Source organism: Onychostruthus taczanowskii, unplaced genomic scaffold, assembly GCF_017590055.1.
Source record: "Onychostruthus taczanowskii isolate IOZ18803 unplaced genomic scaffold, ASM1759005v1 scaffold58, whole genome shotgun sequence".
Lineage (NCBI taxonomy): Eukaryota > Metazoa > Chordata > Aves > Passeriformes > Passeridae > Onychostruthus > Onychostruthus taczanowskii.
The window spans coordinates 2,214,731-2,227,258 of record NW_024503457.1 but is presented as its reverse complement, the minus strand read 5'-3'; the positions used below and the strand labels follow the sequence as shown (position 1 = coordinate 2,227,258).

Genomic DNA, 12,528 nt, shown 5'->3' with positions numbered 1-12,528 from the left:
CTGCAGAAATGTTATGAGGAGCTCTGAAGGGTGGAAATATGATGTTCTTTGGTCAATTAAAAGATTATATTGGATGGGAAAAATCAGAGAAAACCACCTGTGGGATTTCCAATGGCAGGACATTGCTCCATTGCCTCCAACTGCTTGAAACCTGAAAAATGTTACTTGCTGGCACTAACACATTAATTCATGTTATTTCAAAACCTGATGTGAAACTACTGGGACTTCTGAAGTATCTAATTTTTTAAGATTTCTGGACAATACCAGCATTTCCTTTTACCCCACATAACCCCCACCAAGCTATCCCTTTTCAACAGTGTGCTGGATAAATGCTGCACACAGCTCAGTGCTGATCTCCCACGGCTCTCACGTAGGACAGAGTGGTGTCTCTTACCTATTTGGCCAGGCTCTCCTGGCAGACCAGGCAGACCTGGAGATCCTGGGCTTCCAGCTTGTCCTTGGTCACCTGGAGGACCCCGGAAGCCTTTTGGACCAGGAAATCCTTCACCTGGCAGACCTGCTTCTCCTGGAAAGCCCTTTGGGCCTAATTCACCTGGATAACCAGGATCACCAGGGAAACCTCTGATAGCATCACCCTGTGGGAAGTGAACAGAGGTGGTCACTCCTGGCTTTGCTGACAAACAACTCAAACAGTTGAACTGCTCTCATGAACAACATCTTATAGGCAGTAATTTCTCAAGACTTGCATCCCAGCTCTTTAAATCAACATTGAAAGTAAAGTATTTTTGAAATAACCTGACTTTAATGTAGAGCACATGGCAGTAAGGGCATGAGAGAAATGTTCCTTGAGGGAACATTACCCTAAAAATGTTGGCCCATGAAAAGCACTTGGGCAATATGAGTCACTGTTATGGAGGGGCTCCTGGTCCTTCCTGAAAAGCTCTAAGTTGATTTGGGGAGACAAAATGCATTGCTAGAGATGTTCCATTGTGGCATTTACTTCTGAGAGAAGCTGGCATAAAAATGCACCCAAAAGATTTTTTCTCTGTCTGCACTCCCAGTGATATTTCTACACTACTGAATCAACATTTTACAAACATTAGAGAATGCTTTTCTATCTTCAGAAGCAATATAAAGTACCATCTTCATTGTTAGGAAAAGTACTGTGGTCTAGAGTGTATAGTACAGCTCATGCCCATCTTCAAATATGATATTTGAATGTCCCAGTGGTTCAAAACATCATTTATGATGGGCCACAGGGATTCTTCTTGGAAGATATTTAATTTTGCCTACAGAAGGAAGGCAAAATTAATATTTTTAGAAAATGAATAGAAATTAAATAGAAAATGAACAAAGACTACATGTCTAATTTCTAGATAGCTACAGCTAGTTAGGTGAGTTGTTATCAAGCAATATGATGACACAATGTACATTTTAAGAACATAAAATTGTAGTAAATTTTGCTTTTCTTCAACACAGTTGTACCAAAGCTATTGAAATTCAGTCACAAAGAATCTCAGACTATACTAGAAGGAGTCACAAATAAACCATACACTACCACTTGTCTAAGTAAAATGGAAATAAAAGTGAAAGATTTTTCTGAAAACCCTGAGAGTAAACCTGATGCTTAACTTATCACTAACCAGCAAACCCAGCCTAGTTTTGCATCATTATCTGTGAAAGAAGGACAGGCTGGTGATCATAACTCCTCAGAATTAAGTGCATTAGTAACAGGTTCTGGTGTATTTGCTGTATTTGTTGCTTACTGGAAGGCCAGGCTGTCCTGGTAAACCGTCTAATCCATCTCTGCCTGGGAAACCATCTTCACCTCTGATTCCAGGCAGCCCAGGATCTCCTTGGATTCCTTTGGTGCCTAAAGAAGACATTCCATTGTGAGACCAATTTTTCATTAATACTATAAATAATAGGAAAAATACATGTGGTAAGAATTTTCACTCTACCTTTAGTAGTTATGTGTAAAGAGTCTCCTTTTTCTCCTTTCCGTCCAGGAAATCCAGCTGGACCCGAAAATCCCTGGTGTTACATACATTAAAAAAAATAGAAAACAGATCAGAACTGCTTAAGAAACAAATAACAAGATTTGCATTTCTACTGTCCTGCTTAAACAAAAAAAAAAGCCTCCTTAAATTTTACTGCTTTCCTGTTACTTTCCATGAATAATTTCCTCTTCAGTAATCCCATTCTTGTGCAGAACCTTTATTAATACGTTCTAACTAGGACCAAGGTCTCTATGGCATGGTAGAGGAGATCTGCATGAGGATGGATTGGGACACCTGTGGCTTTCCATGAGCTAGAGTCCTGCAGGTGACTGCAGGACTGCTCTGGAGTTCTGCAGGACTGCTGCTGCAGAACTGCACTGGAGAAAACATGGTGAATTAATCAATGTTAGCTACTAAAGAAAATGCCCCAAGCAACTCTTTGCTACCTTGGGAAAAACCTTAGGGCTCTACTGACATGCAATTCCTCCCGTGCACCACTCCCACGCAGAACAAGCTCACAGCTGGCAGTGGATTGTGATTCACAGCACTATTCTGGGGCTGAAAAGCAGCACCACCTTCATTTACAGACAAGCACTTGGGTACAGAGGGATTAAGTGATCAAATCGCTTAATCACATCACAGACCTGTGGGAAGGCTTTGGTTAGAAGGAAGGGCTGGAGGTCTCTGGCCCAGCCCAGCACTTGGAGATAGAGCAGGTTGCCCAGGGCCTTGCCTAGCCATGCACTGGAAATCTCCAAGGAGGGAAACCTTCTCTCTTGCAAAGACAAACTGTGGTGAGCTGAAGACCAGTTTCTGGCATTCTTGATTCCTTAGCACAATACTGAAACCTCTTCCTGAACATCCCATCTAAAAGTGAAATTTCTAGCTGTTGGCCAAGAGCCTTGCAATCACAGAGCCAAATCCATATCCATGGTAGCTGCCAAGGCCCAGAGGTTATGGAACCATTTACTAGTGATTGTTTTATGCCAGTTAGCTTTAGTTCTGAATAATTACACTCATGCTCAGTAAAAATAAGCTGTGCATGTCAGGTTTTCCTCAGCCAACTCTTATGGAATTCCAGGGCAGACACTGAATGAAAGGGATGCACCCGATAAAATAATTTTTTGTTTAAAATACTCCTGTGCCAGATATTATTTAAAAGTGTGTCTTTGGCACCACTGTATTTTATTGATATTCTGGGTGAAAAGCATGTATAAAAACTGTATCTCAGCTGCAGGTCACCACACCAATGCAGGCTTGCACTTCTATTAGTCAAAAGAGTGAGATTAGTTTTGATTATAAGCATTCTGCTTTACCTGGGACATATTTGAAAACTTCATTTTAATGTGACTGAAGCCAATCTGTACTCCATGGTAAAGTTGTTGCTTTTGGACATTGATAAAATAAATCTCAAGGACTTAAAATAATGCTGAATTACTGCATTAACACTGCACTAATAGCATGATCTTCACATTGCTATTTTTGTTTCTCAAGATTTAGTTGTTATGTATAATAAAATTTAGCTCAGAGGTATTTTCAAAATATTTTACAGCTGATTCTAATTTCTCTTGCTCCACAGAAAAAGAAATCCCTTTGCTTGGGATAAAACTTCATTTTCATTAAACTGACACAGAGCTCATCAAGATTAATTATAGTTATCATCCACGTATGTAGCTTGTTGAACATGCTTAAAGAATTATGGAGTGCTTTTTGCCCCAGAATATGGACCAAGAATATATTAGCTACATTGTTTTACTTTTTGAATTTGCTGAGCTATGTCTGTACGTGTTTATACTTCTCTCTGTTCTACAGTAACTTAAATTCTAGGACAAAGAATCTCAAAAGCAAAACAGCCTTGTAGAAATTACAAAGTTTTAACCAAACTATCAATATTATAGTTTTGGAAATATTTCTGTCAATTTTTTCATGACTCTTAGAAAGTACAGATTTTTATTAAAGTATTTTGAATTTTTGAAAAAAAAATCTACCTTTTCTGCTTTTTTAAATACAACGATAATAAAGCCAAAGTTTAATGTTAATTCGAAAAATCCCAAACTTTAGATAATTGTGAGTGAGCTTGGTTTTTCTGATGTTCAGAATAGGCTAAAGTACTAACTGAAAACATATTTGCTCTGACATCTTTGGACTTTATAATGGTATGTAGTGACAGGAAAAGAGGAATGGTTTTAAACTGAAAGACAGTAGGTTTAGACTAGATATTAGGAAGAAATTCTTTACTGTAAGGGTGGTGGGGCACTGAAGCAGGTACACAGACCCAGAAGAGTTGTGGACACCCCAGCTCTGGAAATGTTCTCTGCCAAGAACACTTGGATGGGGAGCAACCTGGTCTAGTGGAGGATGTTCCATCCCATGGCAGGGGTTTGGAACTGGGTGATGTTAAAGTCCCTTCCAACCAAAAGCATTCTACAATTCTTTGATACACAAAATCAGCTTTTGGGTCAGCATTACAAAGGATTTATTCTAAAATCTTGAGAGATGTGATGGACTGAAGCCAGTTCTGCTTGTGAGGACCCATGATGCACTCAGCACACCACATAGTACAGCACCTCTATGTATCATCAACAAACAAGCTGTTATGGGCCCTTTCCTCCGTGTTATTGAACAGTGTTTTTTAGAAAGACTGTATTATAAACAAGAACCTTACATTTTATCATTTTAACACGTGCATCCTGTAAGCAACAACCTTAGGTTACTACTGGAGTTGTTTCCCTTCGAGATGGTCAGATCACACTCAATACAGCATCTTGAAAGGGTTCTGCTTTCTTCAGATAGAAGGCGGACTTCGGTTTATGGGGAAATCTTTCACTCTCCCCAAAATTTCTTATTTGCACCTTCTATTCTAGCAATTTTTGGCCTTCCGTATGTTGTGGGAAGGAAGGAGGGCAGGAGGGAAGGAAGGAGGGAAGGAAGGAAGGAAGGAAGGAAGGAAGGAAGGAAGGAGAAAATACTTTTCATCATTTTTCCATGGAGAATAGCTTGAGGTTTTGGATTTTTTTCATATAAAACTGGAATATAATACTAGCGCATATAAAACCAAGCAATAAAAAAGCCAGCGATCTCACTTTTGCTCCAGGGTAGCCAGGAAGACCATGTGGTCCTTGATCACCAGGTTCTCCTTTCCTTCCAGGCTGGCCAGGGGTTCCTGGAAAGCCAGGAGGACCACGGGGGCCAGTAGAGCCCCTTCTGAGTTCCTCACCCAAAAGGCATTTAGTGCAATCCCCTTCTTCACCTAAGGAAAAAATTGGAATGAGAAGAAAGAAAGCTCTATCAGCAACAAATAGATGTGGAGCTGTATCCATCTTATATATACACTTGAGAATATTTGAGTAGTTTCTCAAATACTTGAGAAAATGACTCCTTTTTTTTTTTTTTTTTGACAAGAATCCAACACAGCGTTTGTTTGTCATGTTAGCCCCAGATCAAATTCATCAGTCCTCATGCATGTTATAGCTCAATAAACCCAGACAGAACACACTGGGGCTTTACATAATGCATGACAGCAGATCATCTATTGAGTTATCTATTATAACCTACCTTTAGGTCCTTTTCGTCCTCTTGGCCCAGGGAAACCTTGTGTACCAAATCTACCTGGTGTTCCCTCTCGTCCTTTTAATCCAAAGAGAGGACCTAAACGTTTAATTTAATAAAAATATAAATTAATCTACTGTAGATTTACTCTTTTTCTCTTTCATTCCTATGTCTTTGAGCTGCAACACATTTTCCTCTGTTTCCCCTAAGGTCACTTCCTGTCTAACCCAGCCTCCTGTGATGTATTCCCTTCTCCCTTCCTCTCTCTGTTTTCTGACAGCTTCTCACACTCATTCTCAGTAACTTCCATCTGTTGTGGTAGACAATCCTCACCATTCTTTGCTCTCTCTAACACTGAATTCCTCCTCTCAGCCCAACCTACTCTGCATTAGCACATATAGCCTGCTCTGGATCACCTCCTGCAGATCCTTTTCTCCATCCTTTCAAATGTTTCCAGGACTGTCTAAGAATCACACAAACCTTTTCTCACTGATGAATGTACACGACTTCTCTGTGTGTCCTCCCCACCTCTCATTTAATTTTCATTTCATTTCATTTCATTTCATTTCATTTCATTTCATTTCATTTCATTTCATTTCATTTCATTTCATTCTGTCAACGTCTCACTTTGGCCTGCCAGCAGCTGACTTTAAAATAACCAAAGATGTTCTTGGGAGTTCTCATCATCTCTGTTTTAGTACTTACCAGGTGCTCCAACAGGACCAGGTGGACCACGAATTCCAGGTAAGCCATCCTTACCCGGAAGCCCAGGCGGTCCCGCAAAATAAGCAGGAGATCCTATTTCACCCTTTTCACCTTTTGGTCCCATTTCTCCGGGTAAGCCTGGCTTATCCGCATCCGCTGAAACAGAACCAGGGAAGAAGTTCAAAGCAATTTCTTAACAGTGCTGCCCAAAGAGCTGTGATGTAACAGAAGAGAAAGTTCATACAATTGCGTGTAACAAGCAAGGAAAAATGGACATACTTAGCATGGAGCAAAAATGGTAACTGCACTTTTCACTTGAGCAAATCAGTAACAGTTACAGAAACAAGACTCTGTCATCATCTCTATTTCAGTAGTTTTGCAAGAGTCCCACTGGTCCAAAGGAAAGTGCTCTTCTCATTCTTTTTCCCCCCAGTTATTATCTACTACTCTGCACTGTGTATCACATGATCACCATAAAGATTTTCCCCACTGTGACCCTGTATCAGTCAAATTCCCTATAAAGTTAAGCTGTTAGAACATGTAAAGCTGGGGTATTACCATCAGAAAATCCAGGAAGACCAGGCAATCCACGATCTCCCTCATCTCCTCGGTCTCCTGGGAGTCCAGAAACACCTGGGAAACCTGGATCACCTCTTGCACCTGAAAGACACCCCCGATTCCACAAAACATGTTAGTGTGATGCTGCTCTTTGTAAAGAAGCAAATATTAAAATCTTCAAGTGCTTTGGAATAGTAGAGTTTACAACAGTTTCTAAAACATAGCTTTAGACTGACAGGAATAGCGTGGAGCCACCAAGCCCAGGAAGCAGGACAGGATATTTCACCTTTTACTAATATGCAGCTAGAGCTACATTGCTCCTGGGAAGCACAGAAGAGCAGCTTTCTGAGGAGAGCCCCTCTTTTTCCTACAGGAAGTTTCTGCTGTAACAGATGTGTGAGATGTGAGCTTTCCTTTGCTTCCCACTACCAAAAGCATCTGGGCCCAGCCCAGCTACTACCTGCAGAAATTATCATGCTCTTGTCAAAGATCAGTGATAGAAAAGGACATGTGGTGTCTTCAGCCCTCTGCCTGCTTCTTTCTCTCTCTACAAAGTCCCTCCTGCTTCTAAAAGGTTGGCAGGGTATTTGGGGTGATTTCACCAATGTTTTGGGCCCCTTGCCCCCTTTCTCTGGGAGGAAGGGAACCATTCACTGCTAGTCTCTCTGGCTTTCAACAAGACTGGTAAACTCCGTGGTATGAGGACAAAGGCCAAAGAAATGGCATGTGATCACTCTTGCTGTTTGCTGGCAACTTCCCTTGAGTAGTTTTGGCCTTGGCAAACTGCTATCACCTTTTATGTGTTTCTAGTCTAGCCATGCAGAGCCACCACAGCTCTGCAGAACAGCTGGCACTGGGTGCTACAAGCTTAGTGAAAAGATCGCAATGGAAATTTGTCAGTTTTGAAAAGGAAAAAAAAATACTCTTATATTCCTCAAGGCATTTTTAATGTGTGAGTTTCTTTTTCTCTTTCTTTCTTTTTCTTTCTTTCTTTCTTTCTTTCTTTCTTTCTCTCTTTCTTTCTCTCTTTCTTTCTCTCTTTTCTTTCTTTCTTTCTTTCTTTCTTTCTTTCTTTCTTTCTTTCTTTCTTTCTTTCTTTCTTTCTTTCTTTCTTTCTTTCTTTCTTTCTTTCTTTCTCTCTTTCTCTCTTTCTCTCTTTCTCTCTTTCTTTCTCTCTTTCTTTCTTTCTTTCTTTCCTCTTTCGTTCTTTCTTTCTGTCTTTCTATTAGATTATAACAATGCTCTCTGCTGTGTTGCCACTACTGTGCTTTATCCAAAGTCTCAAACAGGACACAGAAGACAGACTCCCATTCTTCCTTTCACTGGACAACAAAGTCACATGCTTTTTTGCTTGCTTCTTCTCTGTGGATACAGGCATGCATGGAAGCCTTTTGTACAGCAGTCCAGCTCAGCAGGAGAGACAAAGAAACCACCTGCCTGCAAGAAGGTGATTAGGGCACTCTCTTGGAAGGCAATTACAGCTTCTAGAACACTTTAGCAAACACGTTTTTTTTAGGAGTTGAATTCTTAGAATGTCATGCTTTTGATCTATGCAGAAGGTAGTAAAACAACAAAGATAAACAGTCTGAGCAAAGAAGATGTACCTTTCCTTGGGATGCGGGAAGGAAAATAAGAATCTGGCCCTGGAGGACCCATCTCGCCAGGCTCCCCCTGTCAACAGAAGTTGAAGTATCACACCCAAGCACATTGTTATAGAACATTTCTTTTAAAATGAAAAGGTATCCCCAGGAAACACAAACCCCCAAACTCCCAAAGGCACTGACATACTATTTAAGAAATCTCAAAGATATCAAATTAACAAACCACATAACTGGTTCTACAATGACAACAGACACAATTGCTGCTACATGATGACAGAAAAGGAAAGAAGGCAAATTGACAATCTGGATTCTTGTTTCTAGCAAATGAAAGTAAAGCAGTACCTTGCTTCCTCTGGGACCATGGCCACCGGGTGGACCATCAAATCCTGGAATACCCTGTAATACACACAAAAATTATTGACTTTTCCTTTATCAGAGAGAGACTAAAATTATTTGGTCTGTAGCAATTCCTGTAACACCAATAAGGCTCCTTGTGGTTTGTTGTCCCACCTCTTGGACCAACTTTGACTCTTGCCAAAGGCCAGAGGGACCTGCTGTGCTGCAGGCTCTGTGACCCCTGGCAGTGGTGCAGCTGGAAGGAGTATCTACAGTCACACCATTCCATGGATGCTGCAGGGTGCAGGAGGAGAAAAGGGGATCCCCTCCATGCCAGTTGACCCTGAAACACATGGGCTAGGCAGCCAGACCACAGCAGCCTGCTGCAAGAAAATTAAATTAATCAGAATCATTGCAAGTAGCCATATTTTCACTGTAATGGGAACAGCGAGCAGTGAAATAGCACTGAAGTACACAAGTCCTTTTTGCTCTTTTCCAAGTGGCTGGAGACTGTTTGGCTGAAGAAGGGCTGAATGAGAAGAAGTCAGAAGCAGACAGGTTTCAGAGATGTTGACCCAGATGAGATCATCTCTTCTGTGTGCTTTACTTCGACTTTTGTTCTCTACAGAAAATATTTATATGTACTCTGGAAAGAGACTGGTGTTAAAAACATGTGCTTTTAGTAGAAAACAGTGGCCAGATCAACAACTGATGTCAATTAACACAGTAGTTTTGTATAATTCACACTTAGATTATTAGTCAGTTTTTAAAAATCTTAGTATCTCTCAGTTTTACAGTGGGTGCAACTCTTACCCAGAGAGTTAATAACCAACTCTGTAAGTCACTCTTGAAGTAGTTTTGAAGCACTAAAAGTACCACAGCTCTCAACCAGATGCTGCAAACCCGATGACGTTTCAGAGGCTTTTCCATAATGGCAAGTGTACATACACCATTGGAAAAAGAGCCTCTTGACTATCTGGTGTAAAATCTCTTTACACTAGGTGGAGCTGGCGGTCTAAAAGCAAAGCCAGCAGCTTCCTGCTGAACTGCAATTTCATCTGTGTGCTAGCAGGACCTAACCATCCTTCTTTCTTTCTCAAGAATAAAATCACTCAAAAATCAACAAAAGGGAGCTTGTGAATAGCACATAGAGTAGGACGTCCCCTCTCTCACACACATTATACAGTGACAGTCCATCCAAACCAACGTACCTTCTACCAAAATTATTTCCAAGATTCATTCCCAAAAAGGAGCAGCCACTGCTCACTTCTGACTGGAGCATGAACCCATGTGTAGGTCAACCAGTGGGCTTTAATGGCTTTGTGTGAGCCTCTCCATGTATGTATTACTAATAGCAATTCCCTTCCACACCACCAGGACTGAATAGCTGTGCAAATGTTATTTTTCAGATTTCGTGTACTTTCATGTCCCATGTGTTTCATGTTATTATTGTTATGCCTTGGTGGCAGGACAAATCTTTAAACAACTGAAGATGGCAAAGCATGGAAAAATTGTGCATCCCACAGCTATTTACCTCATGGAAGTGATTTCTAATGCTGACTGAAGAAGCCTTTTTCTGAGACCAAACAGAAAGTCTCTGTCTGACAGAATGCTATTTTAAATATTTGGGTGTGTTTCCATGGGGACAGAGATTGAACTGGTATATTTATCAGTTTCCATCTCTTCTCCCTTTGTGATATCCAAGATAACCGTACATTTCAAACACATCTGCAGAAAACTATTCAAAAAATCTTCTGCTTGTAGCAAGAAAATTACAGAAATCATAATCACAGTAATTAGAACAAAAAAAAGTGATACTTCCCTATAATGGTCTCAAAAGATGCTCATGGTTTAAGCAAAACTGGACTTTAATCATAGGGTAAGTTTTTGCCGCATTGATGAGAAAAATAACTGACCCAAAATTAGAATAATGAATGAACCCAGATGACATTTGTTAGACTACAGCTAGTGTAATTGCAGGCAGAATTTGTCCTCTACAGTTTACTTTTCAGACAGATTGTCTTCATATGTGTTAGAAACAACAGTCTTGTACAAAATACTCACTCTTTCTCCACTGAGTCCTGGAAAACCAGGGATGCCAGGCAGTCCCTGTGAAGGTACAATAAAATTAACAAAATAAAATGACATTCTAACATCCTCAAGGCAAAGAACCATTATTATTTCTTAGATAAAATAAATCTCACAGCTTGAAAAACTAACAGTCACACTTCAGATATGTTTTCAATTAGATTTTTGTATGATGCAAACAGTACAAGTCTGAAATCTAATCTGGTATTTTACTTTTTTCTCTCTTAGTCAATACATTGTAAATTGACCATAAAGATTATAAAGATGACTGAGATTTTTTAAAAAAAATGTATTCTCAGTACTGTTCTCACACCATTTAAGCTCTTCAGAAACACTCCTCTAAAGCAAGCAGTCAGAGATGCTATAAGGAAGCATTTAGATTGACTTTTGGTTGAGTCCACAAGTGGAGTCAGACTTGTGTTTGTTAACCATGGTCTGCAGACAGCTCAGATGGGAACAGTGAAGCACAGTCTGTCCTGAGGACCAGGACAGCAGCTCTGCTGTTTCAGGTGAGAGATGCACAAGGCTTCCCAGCGATGGCACAGGCATACCTTGCCATCCTTTGGCACACCTGTGAGCCCTGTGGGGGTCTCCTCCCACCACCACTCCAAAATGGCCTTTTCACTTTTCTGCTTCAGGCAGTCCCGAGCTGCTCAAACCTATTGATCTGAAGAACTGTAACTTCTATGATTTTTTTCATCTGTGTTTTGTTCCAGAAGGCAAACTCTCAGCTTGGATACACCCACTCAGCTGAGTGAATTCTACCTTTAATGAGTGACTCACCCTTTCTCCTGGGTATCCCATTATCCCTTCTTCACCTTTTTCGAGAGGAAAGAGAAGAACACCCTAGGAAAGATTGCAAGTCAGTTCAACCTATTTCTTCATTATGTGCAAAAAATTTGCAACACTGCTTTATGGAAGCTAAACAGGAAGAAAGCATCATTGTAACAGAAGGATAATCTAATAATAGCCGCATGTGAAAGAACTGTTGTCCTTATAATTAAGTGTAACATGCTTGCTTCATTACAATAGCAGGAGCAGGCCATTAGTGTCTCCCTCCTATCATCTCCTTTATTTCTTCTGTGTCTGCAGCTCTGAAGAAGAGCCAAAGTAATTATTCAGCTATACAACCAATTAAGCAACTCAGCTTATGCCCAAAGTGTAGCTTCAGAGAGCTATTTGGCAAACACAGGCATGCTGTTATCCATCCTACTATACAAAATAAAAGAAGGGGAGAAACACATATCCCCTTTTGCTACATCAGCATATAATTACAGTTTTCCTCACGAGTAAAAAAATCCTGCACATGTAGAATATGATCAGCAGCTGAAGAACTGGCTAGCAACCACACATGGAGGGCATCAGGGCTCACCATGTGACCTTCTCCCATAACCTTGTGGAGTTGCTGACCAGACCATCTGAGAAAATAAAGCTCTGCAAAATGCTCAGCGAGGCATCCCTGCTTAGTAAAGACTCTGTGTGAAACCCCTCTGGGAAGTCAAAAGGAACCACTCAATGGCAAAGCTATTTAGTCAGTCTAGAGGTTGTCTGTAAGTTATAACGAAACCATGTTCAGTCAAGCTGGGCTGGCAGCTTTACACAATACAGCAACATATGGGATTACTGCCCACTTACTCAACAGATTTTAAAAACCATGAGACAAAAAGTTTGTATGTGTTGGACAGTAGGCTGAAAAGGATTAAAAATACTCCATATGCTCTTATTGAATG

The 12,528-nt window shown here is 40.5% G+C and overlaps 1 protein-coding gene across 3 annotated transcripts in view; it reads right to left on the bottom strand.

The window, feature by feature from the left end:
• Window positions 1–12,528, bottom strand: part of COL4A2 (collagen type IV alpha 2 chain) — a 141,992-nt gene that overhangs the window by 28,567 nt on the left and 100,897 nt on the right. For all 3 annotated transcript variants that reach the window (XM_041418017.1, XM_041418015.1, XM_041418016.1), the window contains exons 15-25: window positions 11,582–11,644; window positions 10,775–10,819; window positions 8,717–8,770; window positions 8,378–8,444; window positions 6,774–6,875; window positions 6,216–6,371; window positions 5,517–5,609; window positions 5,045–5,211; window positions 1,923–1,995; window positions 1,728–1,834; window positions 395–596 (exon numbers count right to left, since the gene is read on the bottom strand). In XM_041418017.1, coding sequence (XP_041273951.1) covers window positions 395–596; window positions 1,728–1,834; window positions 1,923–1,995; window positions 5,045–5,211; window positions 5,517–5,609; window positions 6,216–6,371; window positions 6,774–6,875; window positions 8,378–8,444; window positions 8,717–8,770; window positions 10,775–10,819; window positions 11,582–11,644 — 1,129 coding nt within the window. The remainder of the gene's footprint in view (window positions 1–394; window positions 597–1,727; window positions 1,835–1,922; window positions 1,996–5,044; window positions 5,212–5,516; window positions 5,610–6,215; window positions 6,372–6,773; window positions 6,876–8,377; window positions 8,445–8,716; window positions 8,771–10,774; window positions 10,820–11,581; window positions 11,645–12,528) is intronic.